This window comes from Trichechus manatus, unplaced genomic scaffold (genome assembly GCF_000243295.1).
Source record: "Trichechus manatus latirostris isolate Lorelei unplaced genomic scaffold, TriManLat1.0 scaffold00016, whole genome shotgun sequence".
Taxonomy (NCBI): domain Eukaryota; kingdom Metazoa; phylum Chordata; class Mammalia; order Sirenia; family Trichechidae; genus Trichechus; species Trichechus manatus.
In genome coordinates, this window is record NW_004443952.1 from 12095203 (window position 1) to 12116637 (window position 21435).

Below are 21435 nucleotides of genomic sequence, written 5' to 3' on the forward strand. Positions count from 1 at the left end.
CTTTATATAATTAAAAATACATATATACACACATACGTATCCTCCCTAAAAAGTACTTTAAGGTATTTTTACTGTATTTTTAGATTTCAGAACACATTGCAAGCCCTTCTTTAGCCCACTTGGTATTTTGTAAAAAGTAGATGTCAATTTGGAGTATCTTGGCATCAGAGGTGAAAGTAAAATGTCAACTCTTAGTAATATCTAGATCATTAGTTTTTTTTCTCCCCCAGAACGAGGTTAGTAGCTACACCATCTTAGTCAACACAGAAGTCCATTTTAGTTTTCCAACTAGGATTGTAAAGAACTTGCTAGCTTTGCATGCCCCATTGTGCTCTCCAGTATAGTGGTGAATGTGTGGTAGATTTAACGTGTTTTTCCTTTTGTCCATTCTGTGATCTTCAAAACTGGGGGAAAAAAATCTTCAACCTTCTATTTCCAAATGTTTAGTTGGACCTGCTTATGCTTTGCACTTTCGAGTTAAATACTATTCTTCAGAACCGAACAACCTTCGTGAAGAGTTTACAAGGTAGGACATAATGAGAACAGTATCCCCACTAATAGCACTGGTGTTTCTTATAAATGTGGGTCTTCTAAATCATGGGTTTGCCTCCCCTTCCATCTGTTGTGTCTTGCTAAGAAAGAGTTAACACTTTGCCTGTGCTTATCTCTGTATTCTGTTGAAAATCCACCACTTAATTTGACCTTTTTTCTTAGTGATGAATAGAAATTATAAGATTTATTCCTGGTCACACTTCTATTTCCTTGGGCTTTGGGTAAATTGGTTAGTCATTCTATGGCTCGTTATTTTTGTCTGAGCTGCAAAAAAACAAGAAGGCAGATACTGGAAGAATGGTTCTCTTCTAGTGTCCAAAATTGTCATCTTATTTTTCTGAGGGACTGCAAAATATTCCGTTGTTTGTTACAGTATAAGGAACCTTCTCTTTAAAATAGCTGTACTCATGACAACATGGTGTTAAAATCCCTTCATGCTATCTTTCAGCCCCATGGAATTTCCCTGATGTTCTGCTTGCCTATGTCTGCACCTCAGAAACAGTGCAGAAGCAAAAGGGATTTAGAATTTTTGGAGTATCGAGTTTCCCTCCACCCACCCTTCCATCAGTGAAATTCTCTGCCCAGGCTTTTCGCCTCCTTATGATTGTTTGTATGATGTACAGTAGTGGTGACATAAGCTGCTGGGTGGCCCATGGTGGTGGCCACTGTCTTAGAGATGAGTGCCTAAGTAACGCTTTAAAGACTGACCATTTATCACCATTCCCCTGCTGAAAAGGTTTTCTTATAGGAATTGGAAGTTCTGGGCGCTTCAACACTGTGTCCTCCTTGATGCAAGTACACAAACAAGATGGTACCCTGAATTTCAGAAGTGAAGTTCAGTGGTGGTTAAGTACCTATTAGGAATCAGGAACATTCTGGAATGTACTAGATCCTTCAGCCCCTTACCCCCTTTATTTCTGGGTCACCTGCATTCTCCTATATCCTGTCCACAGAGAGTGATTGTCTGCAGTTTTCAAAGTTCAAATTAAATTATTCTAGTGTTCATCTTTAGAATCCTTTAAGAAGCAGGCTGCTTCTAGCTATCATCAAAGCCAGTGGTTCTTAACCAGGGTTGTGTGAATCAGAAACACCTGGGAAGCTTTTGAACAATGCAGATTCCTGGGGACCACTCTTGGCGTGTAAGATTCTGATTCCATAGGTGTGGAGTAGACTGTGGGCAGCTTCGGTATTTACAAAGCACAACAAGTGGTTCTGATGCCCACATCCTCCTGGTAAAAAAACACTTATTTAAGCCAAGATATTTGTTTTTTAGGTAAGTGAACCCCACTCGTGTTATTTGCTGCCTTCCTCCCCCATCTTCCCTTACCCCTGTAACTGATGCAGTCCAATTCCAGGATTTTTCATTTTTCTTTTTTGTATGTATGTGTGCATGCCTGTTTGGTTTTTTAAAAGATAGACTGCAGTTATACTGCATCAGGGAAAAAGCCTCAAGCAGTTGCTAACCACAGTCAGCTGTAAACTTTTTGATACAATCAGCTGCAACCTTTCTGGAATCTGCTGGTGGAGCTCATTGAGGGCCAAATCCAATGGTTCCACCCTGCTTGTTTTATTGGGCACGTTGCATGCCTGTGTGCCGAGTCTGTGTGCCCTGCCTGGTTCTCTTCTTGAGCTCCTGGGGTTGTGGAGGCCGTCTGTGCGGTGTTCCATATTTTATCTTACAAGTATCTTGCAAATTCTGTATACACCCTCACCTTTCTAGCTGGGTTCTGGGACACCTTCCTGGAGACAGGAGGAGATGCTTCCACCAAAGTTCTCATTTGAGTTGGACTCCCTTTTTACAATGCAAAATTCTGGGCTGTGTGCGGGGTGGGATTTGTGGTGGGAAGTTGGGGATTGGAAGTGGCTGGGCAAGAGTTACCCTCTGTTGACTTTTGTATATGTTTGTCAGGTACCTGTTTGTTTTACAACTCAGGCATGACATTCTTTCAGGAAAGTAAGTATGTTTTTGTTCTAACTCTTAACCCAGGATAGATCACAGTATATTTCAAAATAATTCACCGTTTTAACTCTCTTACCCTTGTTCCCTTTTCAAAATTCAAAAAAAAATGCACCAGGCATTGTAAAGTGAGTCTAATACTTGTATCCCTGTCATCATCATCCTATTTTAAATGATTACTATATGGCTTGAAGCATTTCCAAGAGCATTTAATATCTTAAGTGATGTGTATTTGGGAATATTTCTCTCCCCAATCACATCACTGCCCCATTCATAATGGCTTTTGTTGTATTTGCAAGCAAGATACGTTATTAGTATGTATACACTTACAAGTCCTTGGACAGTCAAAAAGTCTCATTCATCACCATCTGCATTTAAGTAACGTGAAGAGGTTATGTTCTGATTCTGATAGGAAGAGGTTTAGACATCTCATTTCCTTTTGCCCTCTTAAAGATGGTTTTTAAACACTAGGCCTGTGGCTAGAGAATTTAATGATTGTTGGGCACGAGAAGCATTGGCACTGAAGCAGTTGATTTCGCGTGCAGTATTAATTTATTTTAAAGACAGAAGATTTCAGCAGTCATAGCTTTTACGACTGTGTGGTTTTTCAGCATATTTAGTGAGTATTTTCTATCACTTGAAAAACTAAGGGTATATTGAGTCTAAAAACCAATGCCTGATATTGACAAGAATACTTTTTTACATCTGATTTTTAATATAATCGGAAGGAAATTTAAAATGTAATTTCAGAATTTGCAAACTCTCAATAGAATAAACTATAAAAATCTCAATGTGATGTGCAGTATAAAACAAGTAGATTGTACAGTGTATACATTTGCCTTATTCAGCCATGCAGTAGAGATCTTTGGTCCGTGTGCATACTATGAATGTGTGTGTATTTTTAGCTCTCTCTCTCTCTCTCTCTCCATACTGTGCTTCTCATACTAAAGGCCTCTCAACTCTAGAAATTGTCTTCAGTTTGGAAAAATAGTAATGGCGATACCTTGCATTTGTACAGTACTTTACAGTTTATATGCACGTCAGCCTGATTTGCTGTACTTCAGAACAGAAGGGTGTTCTAGTCCCAGCACTTCCTCCTACCAGCTGGATGACCTTGGGTATGACACATTAACACTCAGGTCCTCGCCTATAAAATGGGGAATGGCGGAGTACATCCTGGCAACACCTATCCTGGGGATTTACAAATTCAATGCGTTAACCAAATTGGATAATATGTATGAAAAGATTTTGAAAACTTTGAAGTGCTATACCAATGTATGTCATCATTATTTTTCTAACTAAATTTGTAGTATTACGTAAGAATGAGATCACTGAATTTGTAGTAATCCACCTCTAAGGCTATGCCTCGGTTATACTATTAGAATGCTTGAATGTATCCAGCTGTCCTGATAGTGTTAGATATGGCGTCTGTGTGTTTATTTTTAATACTGTGACCTTATTCCAAGAAAGATTTAAGACAGCTTGAAAAGACACACGTACTATAACAAGATAAAATAAGTTTAAAAATAATAAGATACTTAAAAAGTCCAGACTTACTGGACCAGTTGAGACTAAAGTGTCTTTAGCTAAATAACAGATTAGCTCATAAAGTAAACAGTATCACCCGTGAGTATTGTGCTTCTTTAATAAATTGTCCGTACGAGACCAAATGGTCAACACTTACTCTAAAGCAAAGACGAGAAGGCAAGGGAGCAGGGAAACTAGATTACTGGAAACAGAACAGCTAGAATGGAAATAATGGGAAAGTTGACATACTATGAAAAATGTAACTAATGTCACTGAACAAATTGTGTAGAGAATGTTAAATGGGAACTGATTTGCTGTGTAAACTTCCACTAAAAATACAATAAAATATTAATTTAAAATAAGAAGAAGAAGACAAAGAGAGGGCTTCTCATTCTGTTTTCCAAACTTCCCCATTCTTGACAAATTCAGTAAAATTGTTGATAGTAACTATACCTAGATTGGGTTATTTTGTCATGTGGTGAGATCTGACTTTGGGAAATACTTAGTTTAAGTCAGATTGTGGACATTCTTTGTGGTGGACAGTAAAAATATCAACGACACAGAATAAAAATTATTATCTAAATACCACTACCTTTTGGAAAACTAATGAAATTTTGTATGTTTTTGAGCATATTTAAGTACATACTTAGAATTAATTTTGTTTCTTTTTTTTCAAGACTGAAATGCCCATATGAAACTGCTGTGGAATTAGCTGCTCTCTGTCTACAAGGTACATTATTCTTTAGTAGTAATTAGCGTTTTAATGTTATTGCTTTTCATTTCAACAAATGAGTGTCTGTGGTGTAGGAGGCATTGTGCTATACTTTAGGAATCTAAATGAATATGATACAATCTCTGTCCCCAAGTAGCTTCCGGTCCAGTGAGAAAGGCAGGCATACTGAGTACAGTGTAGTTCCTTCAAGAATAGAGACGTGCAGGGAGGCATGGAAGAGCAAGACCCATGGGGGGATGAGTAGATTAAGATGAATAAAGAAACCAAGGCACAAAACAGAAAGAAAAGGCAGAGAGATAACAGCAGTTTGGTGCTGTTGAAGGGTGAATTTCAAGAAGCTGGAGAGGTAGATGACCTTGGACTCCATTTAAAGAGCATAAACTGCATCCTTTGAAAACTCTCCAGGAGGAGGCACGTTTAGTCAGATGTGCATTTTAGAAAGTCCATGCTGGCTGGGATGGGGAAAAGGGACTGGAGCAGGACCCGGACTGGAGCTGGGGGTACAGCGAGGAGATATTACTATAATAGAGGGAAAAGGAAATGAGACCTGACTAGGGCAGAGGTGCAGGGGTTAAAAATTTAAAAAAACCTGTATTAGAAGTAAAAAGAGAAGGATGATGATTAGACTTAGGTATTGAGAGAGGAGTCAGAGATGACTCACAGGCTGCTACCAAGGGTGGGTGGCAGCAACAGTGTATGGTTAGAAGAGCTGGGCTCAGGGGAAAGAGACAGTCTGTTGGGGGCCTATTGCCTGAGAGGTGCCAGTGGGACCTCCAATAGCTCCTTGGATGTCTGAATCTGCCCTGGTCAGCAAGGTCAGGCCAGGCCAGGCCAGAAGCATCAACTGGGGAGTCATTAACATGTAGGTAGAAAGTGGCCAAGAAGTTTGCCTGCATCATTGTCAATGTTGACTGTTCCATCCAAATGACACATTGGTGGATTTTAGTTTAAAATGCCTAAGAAACACTTGCTAAAGCCTCTAGCACTAATTAAGAGAATATTAATGTGTAACTGCACATAAGGAATTTAATTAGGACAGTAGATAGACATATGTTATAAATTCATTTACCAGCATGTTCTGTTTCGTTATGAATTATGATGTATTCATTCATAATTAGTGGTTATTTATTTACACCATAATAAGGTTTGGCTTCCCACTTTGGTATTTTACCAATTTTTAAAAGTTGATCTGAGAAGGTTTTTCAAATTATAAAATCAGTACACAGCTATTATAGAATATCAGGGCCACACAACACTCAGAAAGGCACAGGGAAGGAAGTAACCCACCGTCCTACCTCCCACAAACAACCAGTTTTTAGTGGATTTTTAAAAATGGAATTCTGATCATAATCACATATACATTTTTTGTATGGTTGTTTTACTTGACATTTTTGTTATATGTATTTTGTCATGTTTACCCTCATAAAGATGGTTTTTAATGACTGAAAAATATTCCCATTACCTGACATTTCCATTCCTTAGTCAGCTTTGAATTCTTAGTACCTGATAGGAGCTTGGCATATAGTAGGTACTCAATAAGTACAGAATGAGTTGAATGAATACAGTTGGAGAGACACCTCCTCGCCTCCACCCCCCACTGACTTTGAGTGAAGGGGGAGCCTGAAGGTGTTGGTGGAGGTGCTGGGACCATCTGTACCAAGTACATTGCTAGGTGCTTCATGTCCATATTTCCCTGATATTGACAGCAATACTCACAGTAAGTGCCGTCGGGATGTGCATGGCTACGGGGACGTGGCAGTGACCTCTCTACCTTTCTGCTGTAGCCTTTGGCCTGGTACAGATTTCACCAGTGCTTATTACCAAGTGACCTTCAATACACCCTTGAGTTTCTGAGTCATTAGGAGGTCTTACCATCAGGCTTGGTGGTCTAACAGTTAGGCGTCAGGGTGTAGTTAATGGGATAAAAGCATCCATGTCAGACCTAAGGCCATTGGAACAATATTGCAAGCTTGTATGTTGCCCTCAATGATTTCACGTTGAGGCACCCATGTTACTATCTCATCCCCTTTCCCCCACACGCACACCCCTTGTGTGATGGAGCATCACCACACAAAGTTCAGACTCTAGTAGAGTAGAACCATTTGCCTGCTCCTAGAGGAGCAATGAGGTCAGCTGTCTGAGCCTTTCTTGGAGAAGTACCCATTTGAATCAGAACTGCACATCAGTGTAATTCTAAGATGCACTTGTTATGTCAGGAATATATGAAAACACTTTGAAGACTCACAGGACTGGGGAAGCTCTTGTTACACTGTCTCTCCATGCCCCCACCCCACATGTATACCATCAGTAAATGCTGTAGAGTATGCTTTCCAGTTCAGCCATATCTGAGCTAGCTTGCCTCTGCCTGTAGTGATCACTGGACATCTCTGTGGGCATGAATAAAATGAAATGCTGTGTTCCCTCCTATACTTGAGCCTTGAAAATATGTCTTTCTGTGGTTGCCCTTGAATTAATGTTGCCTCCAGAGTTGGGTGATGCAGTGGCCGTGCATGTAGGCTACGCTCTTTTGGGAACTAAATTTATGGTAGATTTGAAAATTAATCCAGGGGGGAAAGAAAAGAAAGGAGAGAGAGGGGAGAATGGAATGATCGTTTCTCGTACGCCTCGATTTTGTTTTATCCTCATAACAATTCTATCTTACGGCTATGGCAGCAGAGCCAGCAGAGACCCAGAGAGGTTAAGTGACTTGCCAATGGTCACACAGATAGTATATGGTAAAGTTGGGATTTAAGCCCTACTGTGTCTGAGCTGTTTCCACCATGTTCCATGGCCTGCCCACAGCCTCCCTGGAGCTGGGACCCTGGTGGTAGAGGTTAAGGGCTGAGTGAACTGTTAAGTTTTACCAGCAGGTTCCTGTAGGCAGGCATGGCTACCAGGCATCAGTCGGGCCTGTTTTAGTCCATAATGGTGAGGAGGGACACCAGGCCCCTTGCCTGGTCCGAACCCGTCAGAGGAGCCTTGTCATTGTCTGGTTTCTTCCTCCCAGTGCTTGATGATGTCAGTGTCACAGTTAATCCAGTCTTATCCAGACACAGCTCTAAAAGCAGGGCTCCACTGTCTCACTTTAGTCCATGGTGCAGGAGAAGGCTGGTTCATTTCAAGGGAATCATTTCCCACACCGCCTCTGTGATCTTGCCTGCTTGCTGGTTTTGGGGTGACCTGTTGGACAGAGGTCATTGGTGGCCTCCACCTTGGGAGCCCAGCCCTCACCCACCTATGCTGGGTGAATATTTTTCCCAGAAGAGAGTCCTCATTTGTGACTTTGCCCAAGTACCACCCAGCTGCACGCCCTAGCCAGACCACACGGGGCCTTGGTCTTAGGGGTGCAGCCCAGTTCAGACTGCACTGTGTGGTGCAGACAAGGGACTGTGGTCGGGGGAGGAAACACTCCCCAGTGTCCGCTATGTGTTAGACATTGTCTCCTACAGTCTCCCACCATCCCTCTGAGTTGCTGTTGTTGCTTACTTTGTATGGATGGGGAAGTTTTATCCACTTCTCTTGTAAGCCAACAGAAATCCCTCTCCTGAAAGATGGGGTACAGGATTGGGATGCTCAGAAGCCCCATGTCAGACCTGGCATGCCCCACTTGGGGTGATCCAAAAATGGAAACGGCCGCTGGGGATACATAGTGAATTGCCATCACTGGAGGTGTCCAAGCATATGCTGGCTGGTCACTTGTGAGGTTTTATGTGTTAAGCAGTGGCTTTCAAAGTGTGTTCCTCCGGTCAGCTGTTTGGGCATTGCTTGGGAACTTGTTAGAAATGCGAATTCTCAGCCTCACTCCAGACCTAGGGAGTCAGAATCACCAGGGGTGGTGTAGGGGATGAGGGAGAAGCAATGTGTGGTTTCACAAACCCTCCAGGTGATTTCCGTGGATGCTCAAGTTTGAGAACCGCTGTTCTAGATCAGTGCTTTTCAAACTGTAATGTGTGCACCAGTCAGCTGGGCATCTTGTTAAAAGGCAGGTCTGGTTCAGTAGGGCTGGGCTGGGGCCTGAGGTTCTGCATTTTGAGCAAGCTCCCAGGTGATATTAATGCTGTTGGTCTGTGGACCACACTTTGAGTAGAAAAGTATTAGATGACCTCTGGGAGAGTCCTTAAATTAAGGAGCCCTGGTGGTGCAGTGGTTAAGTGCTCGGCTGCTAACCTAAAGGTCAGTGGTTCGAACCCACCAGCTGCTCCATGGGAGAAAGATGTGTCAGTCTGCTTCCGTAAAGATTACAACCTTGGAAACCCTATAGGGCAGTTCTACTCTGTCCTGTAGGGTCACTGTGAGTTGGAATCAACTCAGTGGCCGTGGGTTTTGGTTGGGAGGTTCCTTTTCATTCTGGGACCTGCTTCCTGAGCTGCAGAGTTGCAGGGGTGGGGAGAGTAGATTTTCTTATTCATGCCCTGGGGGAAGTGGGGCTGCCTGTGTCCTCAGGCCCTCCCTTCTGTGGGAGACTTAGCAAGAGCAAGGACTGCACAGCACGGTTTGGGTTTGCACGGGGACGGCTCACATGGCTGCTCCTCTCTTATGCACGTCTCCCTCCTGGGTTCTGCCTGAGTTACCGTAGTTGCTCCTGCAGCCTTCTCACCCCCTTCTCTCTCCCTCCTTTCCTCGCTTCCTCTCTCAATATCCACCCCCTCTGCCATTCTCCACGTACCAAATTCTTGATTGGTCCTCTCCAGCACTGCAGACCCTGAAGTGCGGCTCTGACCTGCCCTTAACAAGAGCCTTGTTCAATGGATGCTTCTGGGCAGGTCCTCATTCCCTGCAATTGCCTTTTATTGCAAATGCAAGGCTCTACCACTTCACAGGGAAAATGTAACCAGAGCCTCCCTGGGTAGGAGAACCAGTTGGGAGAAAGACAGTAATAACTAAGATGATGGTGTATCGTCCAATGGGGAGGGCATTAGAGTGATTCTTGGGGATTCAGACTGTACATGTGGGTGCTGAGCAGGAGTTAAATCTTCCTGAAAGAAGAGAGTTATACATTAGGGGGTACCTGTGCTTTATAATCACGCAAAATGCCTTTGGAGCTGGTTGTAGTAATAACTGAAAGCATTAAATGTCTCCTGGTTTTCTCTCTTTTATGAAACTTGCAGCGGAGCTGGGGGAGTGTGAGCTTCCAGAACACACCCCAGAGCTTGTGTCTGAGTTTCGGTTCATTCCAAATCAGACAGAAGCAATGGAATTTGACATCTTCCAGAGATGGAAAGAGTGCAGGTACCTTGATGCCAGTCTAGCATTCTGATAGATATATTTATTTTTAATATGTAAGCATTTGTCAGAATCTCTTATTCACCAGTCGAATTGCTCTGTTGATGACTGTAAAATTGCAGCTCCAACTCTTAACTCGTCTCCTATGCTTCAGTCCTGTTTTTCCTACGGCCTACACATCATCTCTCTTTTAAGAGATATTCAGCAAGAACCAGACCATGCTCTTTTTCTGTCTCTGAAATAGCAGCCTGGTCCTGATTTGCTCATAGCTGCCAGAGCTGCCACCACTGTCCTAGCCCCCAGAGAACGTGTGAAGGTGTTGCCTTGACATGCACTGCTGCTCGCCTGTGTCTCTAGTGACCTCATGGCCTGAGCAGACCTTTTAAAAGTAGTACCCCTTATAGGGATATTCATATTTGAGTCCATGTGGACAATTATATTTCAGAAAATGGGATCACCATGCCTAAATCCAGCTGTCATCCAACCCTGTCATTTCTCTCTGTGGTTGCTTCCTCCCTTTTGTCATGCACTCACTGCCCAAGTCTAACACTGGACTTGCCTGCAGCGCCAACACCACCTCCTCACTCACTGGTTTCCCAGACTAGTCTTTCCTCCTTCCAGTCTCTTCCCAAAACATTGCCTCTTCCAAGTCACTCTCAGGCTCAGGAACTTAGCACAGTTTTCTTTTGTCACTTAGGCATTCTGAAAAACTAACATGACTTTTTTAAAATGGAAGGGTGACTGGATTAGTGCATTCTCATTGTATAAAATTGAAACAATATGGAAGTGTGTGGATATAGGGTCATTTGACTTCACACACACACACACACACACACATACACACACGCACACACACGCACACACCCCCCCCCACACCCCACTCTGAAGGAAGCCCTGTTAACAGTCTATCGTGTATTCTTCCAGCCTTTTTTTTTACCATTTACATATATATATCCATACCAAAAAATGTTTGGTTTTATTAAATGATCATAGGATAAGCACTGTTCTGTGATCTTTCTATTAAATTAAAAGCATGTGCTTGGAAATCTTTTGGTGTTAACATAAGATGGTGTCCCTCCTTTAATTGCTGCATAGATCCCACAGTACTGCTGTGCCCTTCGAAATTGTGTGGGTTTGTGAATTGCAGTTTACATTGTATTTCCGTTGGTTTTTCTAAGGGGAAAGAGCCCTGCCCAGGCGGAACTCTCATATCTGAATAAAGCGAAGTGGCTGGAAATGTATGGGGTAGACATGCACGTTGTCAGGGTAAGAGCTGTGTGTGTTTAAGTAATTTGGTTTTGTGTTACTGAAAAATATGTAAACAATGTGCAAACAAAGTAACGTGGTGAGGAAACTGTTTTGCATTCTGCTCTGTGACGACCTGTAAGAACCCTCTACCGATTGTCACTTCGTTTGTTTGTAGGGAAGAGATGGCTGTGAATATTCTCTTGGACTGACTCCGACAGGCATATTAATCTTTGAAGGAGCTAACAAAATAGGCTTATTCTTTTGGTAATTTAGTTTTGTCTAATATAAAAATGTCTTTTTCCTATTTTGTGGTGGAATTATATGTGATGGATGATTATTGAGGGTTATTTTCAACATCTAGATCTATTTTAAAAACACGTTATACTATCGTATTTGTGGGTGTATGACAATTTCTAAGAAACTTCTAGATAATCATACTTAAATGAATGAATGATTATTATTTTTTTTTTTAGCAAATCTAACATTAAAAAGTAGAAAGTCAATTGCTATTGAATGCATAGATAGTTTTAGTGCAGAATCTACTTTTTAAAATATTTTTTCTCTGACCAGGCCTAAAATTACCAAAATGGATTTTAAAAAGAGCAAATTGACACTTGTAGTGGTTGAGGATGACGATCAGGTAGGCCTTGCTCCTGTTTCTCCTCCTTGCTGTGAATTCCCTGGTGATGTAACAAACGCAAACGAGAGCCTTGTGCTTCATCTTTAAGGGGCGTGAGCAGGAGCACACATTTGTGTTCCGGTTAGACAATGCCAAGACCTGCAAGCACCTCTGGAAGTGTGCAGTGGAGCATCACGCCTTCTTCCGACTGCGGACACCAGGAAATAGCAAATCAAACAGATCGGACTTCATCAGGCTGGGATCTCGATTCCGATTCAGGTAGGGAGCCATTTTTGCAACACGGATCACATGTTTCGAAGAAGGGCAACAGTGATTTTTTTTGTGAAAGGAGCATTGGATTTGGGGTTTACGTCCCATCCCTACTTCTTTTTTGAGATCTGACTTTTAAGTCATTTAGTCTCCGTATCCTCATTGATAAAATGAGGCTAATAACAACAAAATTAGTAATAGCCAACATTTAGCCAGAGCTATGCTGTCCAATGAGTAGAGGACATGGTGATTCAGTGGTAGAATTTTCTCCAGAGACCCGGGTTTGAGTCACAGCTAATGCCCCTCATATCCAGCCTTATCCGTCTGTCAGTGGTGGCTTTTGTGTTGCTGTGATACTGAACAGGTTTCAGTGGAGCTTCCTCACTAAGATGGACTAGAAACAAAGGCCTGGCGTTCTACTTCTGGAAATCAGGAGTGAAAACCATATGAATTACAACGGTCCTATCTGCAACCCACCATGGGGATGGTGCAGGACTGGAGGGTTTTTCATACCATTGTGCATGGAGTTGCCATGACTTGGGGGCCTGCTTGACAACAGCTAACAACAACAACATGCCATCCAGTGTGTAGCCACTAGACACGTGTGGCTATTTAAATTCCTATTACCGGTAATTAAAGTTAAATAAATTTTAAAACCTAATATCTTCAGTTGCATTAGTCATATTTCAGGTGCTTAGTAGCCACATTGAGGCCAGTGGCTACCATATTGGGCGGTGCAGACATGGAACATAGCACCATTGTAGAAAGTCTGTTGGATAGCGCTGCTGTAGAGCTTCTCATGTACTAACTCCTAATCCTCACAACAGCCTTAAAAAGGTGGACACTCTGGTTATCACCATTTTACAGACAAGGAAACTAGGGCCAGAGGGGTTGCATAATCTGCCCAAAGACACAAGCAGCCAGTAAGTGGTAGAGGCAAACAAACTTTCAACCCAAGCAGTCTGTGGGTGCACTATGTGTCTGTGTGAGGCCTGGGAATGTGCATTTTAAATGTGCCCAGGAGTGATTTTTGAGGCGCACTTACAGGTCTCAGAATCGCTGGTACAAGATCTAACACTTTGACACACGGCACATCCCTGAACCCTGTTTAAAATGCCAAGACACTTGCTCGTTTCCAGTTTAACTACTGTGTGAGGAAATGGCTGTGCACTTCTGTTTAAAGAAATATTTTGTTGGAGTGTATTTTTAAGTGCTCCAAGGGGAAAAAAAGACCAAGTCCTTTTTGAGAAAGAATTGAATCACAGGGCCCTGTGGAGGATGGAAAATGTCAGAACTGCAAAGGTTAGCAGAGATGCTATACAAGATGCTGATGTCTGCTCGAGTTGGAGTGAGAAGGAAAGGCTGTCGGTGGTTGCCAAGGCAGGCTTGTCCCTCCTGGGAGGAAACTCCCCCAGGATTTGGCCCAGACCAGACTCCCTTCTGCTCTTCGAGAAGAAGTATAAGAAGGAAGAGGAGGTTGGAGATAAGGTTGCCTCTTGGAGGCACTTAGAACTCAGAACATTTGCCAAGTGGCTCCTTCCCTCTGATAAATCATAAACCAAGAGTGCCTGGGATGCGACAGTGGTGGGTGGAACAGGGAGAAACAGCATGCCTCCTAGAAGCTGCACCTGGATGTGGTGTTTGTTAAAACCCAGAAGGCATTGGTAAATGAGTAATATTTTCCTTGGCAGAGCAAACAAAGCCAAGGTTTAGGTCAGTGGTCATTGATTGATAACAGCCTTTTAAAAGATGAGTTAAATGTGTATGTAGTGCCTTTCAATCAATGTTGTCCTAGTCGAGTGTTCCAAGTGCTCATAACTGCGTGGTTTGTGCAGCGAAGCGGCTGGTACCAAAATTGCCGATTTGGTCTTTTGGTGGAAATTTGTTGTTGTTGTTAGTGGTTGCCATCGAGTCGATTCCAACTCTTGGAGACCTCGTGTGTGCAGAGTAGAACTGTGTACCATGGGTTTTCAAGGTTGTGACCTTTTAGAAGCAGATCACCAAGCCTTGCTTCCCAGTCACCTGTAGGTGGGTTTGAACCAACATCCGTTCTGATATTCCTGAGGTCCGGTGCTTAATCATTCACACCATCCGGGGACTCTCTGCCCCTATAATATAGCCTGGATTTGGCAAAGGTGATTTTATTGCAAAATGGAAAGCTAAATTTAGTGTGTGTCTTTACCAAGTGAGTTCAAGACAAATTCAAATTTACATTGGAACTCTTGAAAATAGAAGTTTACTTCTAAGTATGTATAATGCACTGATATTCTGATACTGGTAACATGAAATAAAATGTTTACTTTCCAGTGGGCGGACAGAATATCAAGCTACACATGGGGCCAGGTTACGAAGAACCAGCACCTTTGAAAGGAAGCCCAGTAAACGCTATCCGTCCCGGAGACATTCCACTTTCAAAGGTTGTGTGTTTTTCATTCTGCCTTGGAATTTCACATTATGATTGAGTTTAGCCTGAAGGAGCTTGGTAAAGCAGTTTGAGAAGGAACTTTCTGCAGTTCTGCTTCATCATTCCAAAGCTTTTAAGAAAATCCCAGTGGCCCCTCAATGGGAGTCCGGCCTTTTCTGCTATCCTGCTGTCATTAGTCTTTCCCCCTTGGATGTGCTCGTTTTCTTCTCCCCGTTCCCATCTTTCTTGTGCCCGTTTGCTCCTTCTGGACCTGGGACCAAGCCCTGGGACCTCAGGAATATCATAGATAAATACTTTTCTTGCCTGTAGAAGAAGATACTGTGTCTTAAAGGGAAAAACTGTCCCTTTTCTTCCCCATCTGCAATTCCAAGTGGGGTCATCAGGCTCACACTAACCAGAATTTTGACCATGTAAGGGTAGATACAAACCAAACCAAACCAAACCAAACCCACTGCTGTCAAGTCGATTCTGACTCATACAACTTTTAAATGCTTGGTTCAGATCCCCAGGGTCAGTCTAGCCTACACCCTTCCCTGGAGGTAGCCAGGCCCTAGGGTGCCCCCCTCCAACTCCCTGAGGCTTGTCTGTGTTGTTTGCTGCTCTGTGTCCTCACACCTGGTAAGAGGCCTGGCACCCAGTACATGCTCTGTCATTGAGCCCATGAGTGAGCCATGCTCATTTCTGTTTAAATCCTGCATTCAAATCCCATCCTGTATCTCTCCCTTCTCTATACTTGATTGCTCCTCCAGTCTGGACTCCTGGTTTAGTGCTAAATTGTTTACCCTTTTATATGACTTTTTAAAGTCAGGGCTTCTGTACTCTAAACTCACCTCACCCTTCCTCTACCTTGTTTACTGATAGTGGCCATTCCATACATTTTTTTCAAATGGCTCAGGAGTTAATGGGCCGCCTTGGGCCCTGGCACCTGTACATATACATGCCCCTTTCTAGAGTCATTAACCTTGTGTTTCCCACCGTTTTCTTCCTTTATGAACCAATAATGCAATAGTGTGGTGGCCAGAAATTCTCTAAAGCTACCCGACTGCTTTCATGGAGGAAAGATGCCCAGAGCCTGGGAACTATACCCCACTTTAAAGGCCAGAGAGTGGGAGCATATCCAGAGAATGGGGATGGATTGATGAGGGGGCTGAAAACTGACAGACAAGTGGTGATTGTAGGAACTGGGAGTGATGGGGGAGGAGGGAGAAGTCTCTGTTGGAGGGGCTGTGTTGCCTCCGTGGGGATGATTATGCGTGTGTGTGGGGTTCCCTGGGTTAGTTATCCAGAAACAGTCCTGTACAAGGAAGAACCTTATAATAGGGTTGTCCAGAGATAGGAAAAGCTACTTTAAGACACTGGTGAGCTCCCAGCCCCTAGAGATGTGTGTAGGCACAAACAGAGATTAGATCTCTTACTGACGCAAGGTTCTGGGATTCTCTTCCCCTTTCCTTCCTGATATCCATCCTTCTCTCCTTTATTTTACTGACATTTTTTCGAGCCCAAGTTCTAGCATCTTTGTGAAGCCTTTAAGGATTTTCCCCACCTCATCCTTTTTAAAACAAAATGGAGTACAGATAAAGAAGATCTCCCTCATCCTGTGTCCCCCTTCCACACAGACTCATGCCCCTGCCCCACTCAGAAGTAACCGCTCTGAGCTCCCTGACCCCCAGACTCATGCATGTATTCTGGCCTTTATTACCTTATGTTGTTTTCACTTTTACGTGCCTCTCTGTCTCTGTGTCTCTCTCAGGACAGTGAGCCCCTGGAGAGCAAGGATTGTGTCTCTTGTCTCTGCATGTCCAGGGACATGCTCAGTGAGTGTTTGCTGAATGAGTTGGAGGGAGCAGGGCACAGAGGAAGGGCCGTTTATTTTCCCTTAGGAAAAAGAAATAGCTGAGGTGCAGATTCTGCCTGTATAGGGTTGGGACTGCTCTGAGATCTCAGAAATCTCTTCCCGGTCATTGACTTTCAAACTGCGTGATAACGACAATTGGTCTCTATTCACCTGGAATAACTGAGGAAGAAGGAGTGTCAGAAATAGGAGGAAGAAATGGAAGATGTGGCTAATTGCCTCCATAAACAAATCCCTCCTTTGCCATGAGACCAGAGTTGGATGGTGCCTGGCTACCATTACTGAACATTTTGTTCAAAGATTCTATAGAAGAATCCTGATCAAAAGGCTGGGGGGTGGGGGTGAGGAGGTGGGGCTGTGGAACAAAATTTCAATTTCTAATGGAATCCAGAATTTCTAGAGCCGTGGAGGCTGGATGAACCCCTGAAACTGTTGCCCTGAGATAATCTTTAACTCTTAAACCAAAAATATCCCCTGGAGTCTTCTTTAAACCAACTAATAGGTTAACTTAACTAATAAAGAATGTTTGCCTTGAGCATTGTGCTCTTTTAAAGAACTGTCTATATGGGATCAAACTGACAACAGGAACTTGAAACATCAGATAGGAAGCTTAGGAGTTGGTGAGTTTATGTTAATGGGGGAGGAACATCAGAAAAGGAGGATGAGAATGGTTGTACAACTTGAAGAATGTAATCAGTGTCACTGAATTGTATGTGTAGAAATTGTTGAATTGGTGCCTGTTTAACTGTGTATATTTTCAACAACAAAAATTAAAAAAAGTTATAATAACTCTTAAGATGTCATAACTTTCTTTATTTTTCCTTTAAAGCAAGCAACCCGGTGATAGCAGCTCAGCTCTGGTAAGTGCCCCCAGACTTTGGGGTACAGCTTCCCTCTCTAGTTATTCTGTTTATTGACAATGTTGACTTCCCTTAATACAATTAAATCACAGAGTGAGTCACCTGATAATTTTTTTTCCCCCTTTTTCTGCTGTCTGGCGATAGCATCCTCCTGCCTTTCAATAACTACACAAAAGAATGTTCCAGATAGTTTTTTTTTTTTTTTTTTTTTGAAATCACAGCTGCTCTGTTTCAGTAGCTTTGTGCTTTGTTTATTGTAACAGTGGGTGATAAAGGTGATAGGAATGTGTACAGCACACAGTACTAATGGCGTTGGAGGCAGTGATGGGAAACAAAGGCCATGCTCCTCAGCAAAAGCTAGACGAGAGCAAATGCTGGATTTGTTCAGCGACGTGTAGGTTTTATAGTCATCCATGTAGAAGACATTAAACCCTGTTATTGAAATTCCCCAGGGAAAAGAACTTTATTTCAAGACTGAAGATCTAGCACAGGGGTCAGGAAACTTTTTCTGCAAGGGGCCAGATAGTAAATATTTTAGGCTTTGTGGGCTATGCTTTCTCTGTTGCAGCTACTCTCCTCTGTTGTAGCATGAGCAGCCACAGACCATAGGTAAATGAATGAGGATGTTTACCAACTTCTGTCCTAGCACGGGGGCTCTTTGGTCTTGCCTCAAGGTCTGGTGAGCTTTGACAAATCCCCTCAGCCAGGCCACAGCCCAGACTAATTGAATCAGGATGTCTGGGGGTGGGGCCCAGACATCTGTATTTTTTACAGCTCCCCAGGTGATTCTAGTATGCAGCCCAGGTGAGAGTCACTGCCCTGCCTCACACATAACCTTCTTTCTCCCTCTGAAACAACCTTTTTTCTTATGTGGGTTTTGGTTCATTAGGGGGACAACTGTCATGTTAGAGAATCACAGGCTGTAGTTGTTTCAATCCTGCATCTGAGTTCCAGCCACTGGTGGGGCGGTTCCATCAGCCGTCTCTGCTGTCCCTGGTGCAGGTCTCAAGGTGCTAGGGAGGTGGTCTCTGAGATAAGCACTGTACTGTGGGCTGAACTATGGATGACATGGCACGTGGTGGGACAGGTTGCAGATGCCCAGATTAAGTGATGAGAGCGCTGGCCGAGGAATCAGGGACAGCTTTGCCTCCAACGCAGCTCTGGGACCTACAGCATGCCCTTTTCAGGGTCTCCTGAAAAGTCATTTGAAAACACAGAGTTTGGGCTACATCAAGGTTTTTGTAGACTTTTTAGCCTCTGATTTTTCCCACCAGAAGAAATCTTATGTAGAAGCCCAACATATAGAACAGACAGAAGGGGAGCTCTCTGGATGAAGCAGCGTGGGGATTGAGGGGCCAGTGCCTGGCTGCTCCCCTGCCTCCCTGCCACCCTGGCAGCCCCAGGGCACCTTCAAGGAGCCCAGGGTCTAGAAAACATAGCTGGATGAAGTGGTGACCTAGACCAACCCCTTGTATTGCACAGCTGGAAACTCAACATCCAGTCTCCGACTCCAAACTACTTGCATTGCCATTCTGCTGGGGGTCATGCATTCTGGCTCTTGTCTCTGGGTTCACTGGAGGGGCTTGAGGGTCCTAGTGAACTGCTGTATCACCCCCTGCCCTCTGCATCACCCCCTGCAGGTTTGCCCTATTTCTAGAGTCCCTCTAGCAGGCAGTGTGCTAAAAGCGTCTGCCCCTTCCATGGCCTCTCAGGGTGTCTTGCTTTTAATTCTCAGGGGCTGGTAAGTCATAGCATTTATTTTCTTTTCTCTCTGAGGGGGTGATTTTTGTTGTTGTTGTTTTGGTTTGGTTTGGTTGGTTGTTTTTCCCTAATAAAATTCCATTTTCCTCTTAGTTCCTAGTTGTGATTATATATACTGGGAATCAAAGCAAGCTAAAAACAACCCAAAAATCCACTGAAAAAAAGCCCCAGTAAATATACCCTCTGGGAACAAATGAGCTAATAAGCACTGTTTGCAGCTGTTCAATTGCTCTTCACAGCCTGTGGGATCCCGGGGTGAGTGGGATTGCTATGGGAGCCAGGGATGAAATTGTGCTCTGGGCTGCAGAGGTGCTACCAGGAAAACAGTACCTCACAGAACACTTAACCTGCCTGATCAAATCCAGCCGGTCGTGGATCTGGCCCGGAGCCTAGTTCTGTGTGACTGGCCCTCTCAGAAAACTGGAACACCAGAACCATTTAGACCCCAAGCAAGACTCATAACAAGGATATGTTTCCGTTTCGTTGCTGGAGAAGCAGTAAACCCTGTTTTCAAGAATACAGCGCTAGCTACATAGCCCAACAAGTGTGGCTGTGTTTGTGGTTTTTCTGTCCGATGCCGTGCTTACATTTTAAGCACATTGCATTTTACACCAACTCCCTTCATCCATATTTTTACCGGAGTAGTTACATTTACGATTCCATCAAAATAGGCTCATGCGTAAGGAACCCAAACCTGTTCCCAAGCTCTCAGTGTCAGCTTGGTTTAGTGGAAAGAATACAGGCAAGTTATAGCCAAAAAGGAACAGTGTGGGAAAGTTCCTAACACAGTAGGTAGTGCATAGGAATAGCTTATGATTGTTAAATAAATTAGTAGTAATGCCACTTTCCAACTAGTTATTTTATTTATTTATTTTTTTTAGCTCTAAGACAAATCCTGAAGTCCATAACTACCAGGTGAGACTGTTTTTAAAGGTTTCCATTGTAATATTTCTTTATATTTATAATTTTTCTATGCTGAGCAGTCATTATGCTTATATTCAGATTTTGAAAAAATACTAACAATATGTGTTTTGTTTTGTTCTTGAGAAAACAGTAAGAGGAGGGCCTTTCTTGACCCTTGCTTCCTCTTGGTTGTCTGAACTGCCTGCGTTTCTTAAGCTTGTCAGATGGCAAGTAGCAGGGGCATGTAAGTTTAGGTTTCTGGGTGATCAGACACAATTTCTTAGAGTCATTCAAGCGAGCAGCTTTTGGTCAAAGTGTGTTCTTGGTCAAGGAAACATGCGTCCCATGAGATGTGCCTCCAGGAGAGGGTGTTTTGGTCAACTGTTTGGGAAATGTCACATCCTTCATCTCCTTTCTTAGATTCTACAGTGCCCACTGGCATGTTGAAAGTACTGAGATACCCCCACAGGAAAGACACGTTTTCCTTTTTTCCCCCTATTTTCCTTTTGTTGCGGTAAATATATATGTAACAAAACATTTGCCATTTCAACATTCTTCACAGCTACAATTCAGTGACATTAATTATTTTCACCATGTTGTTCAACCATCACCATTATCCGTCCAGATTTTTCCATCATCCTTAACAGAAGCTCAGTGTCCCCTAAGCAATGAGTCCCCCTTTCCCCGTCCCTTTTGAATCCGGTGTTTCCCATAGGTCAGTTGATCATGGGACACTCTCCCCACAAAAAAACTGACTTTTTTTTGTGTGTGTGTGAACTACCCATTTACATCAGAGGAGCAGTGGTTTCTAGCACCCACTTTGTAAGCACTGTGCTATGTTTTCTACAGAAGAAGTGTGGATATGTTCCCATGGCTGGTGCTATGCTCTTTGCTCATCTCAAAGTTGTCCCACAACAGGTATAACCCTGCGGTGGCCAACCAGGGCCTGAGGCCGCCTACCTGCCTGTCCACCCACCACTATAGCAGCTCCTGGTAGTATTCAAGCTGCAGTCCACAGCCCAGCTTGGATCAAGCACTTCCCTCCTAAACAGCTGTGGGTGGTTCTTGCTAGCCATTCATGGCTTTCTATGACCTGGCTCCGACTTACTCTTCTACGTTTATTTCTCACTGCACCTCATCACACACCATATGTTCACCTCAGGGAACTGCATTATCATTGCCCCATAGTGTTATTCTCTATTCCTTTGCATATGCTCATCTGCCGGGATCCTTTCACCTGTATGCCAAAATATCCTCAAAGACCAACTCAGAAGCCACCTCTTCTACAGCGCCTTCTCTGATCCTCTCCAGTCACCAGCACCTGTTTTTCTCAAGTCTAGTGCCCATTAAAACCATCTGATAAACTTTTAAAAAAATACCCAGTGCTTAGGCCTTACCCCAGCGAGATTGAATCAGTTATTCAAGGGGTAGAATTAGGCATCAATGCAGTTTCAAAGCAGTGGTTAAGAGCTTAGGTGCTTAACCAAAAGGTCGGCAGTTCGAAT

General features: G+C 43.4%; 1 protein-coding gene across 1 annotated transcript in view; it reads left to right on the forward strand.

Moving 5' to 3' along the window:
* Positions 1-21435, forward strand: part of EPB41L4B (erythrocyte membrane protein band 4.1 like 4B) — a 147987-nt gene that overhangs the window by 52901 nt on the left and 73651 nt on the right. Inside the window, exons 4-14 of the mRNA XM_023727407.1 lie at positions 448-526; positions 2462-2506; positions 4714-4766; positions 9878-9998; positions 11171-11258; positions 11416-11504; positions 11811-11880; positions 11969-12138; positions 14437-14546; positions 17236-17266; positions 19909-19942. Of these exons, the coding sequence (XP_023583175.1) occupies positions 448-526; positions 2462-2506; positions 4714-4766; positions 9878-9998; positions 11171-11258; positions 11416-11504; positions 11811-11880; positions 11969-12138; positions 14437-14546; positions 17236-17266; positions 19909-19942 (890 nt within the window). The remainder of the gene's footprint in view (positions 1-447; positions 527-2461; positions 2507-4713; positions 4767-9877; positions 9999-11170; positions 11259-11415; positions 11505-11810; positions 11881-11968; positions 12139-14436; positions 14547-17235; positions 17267-19908; positions 19943-21435) is intronic.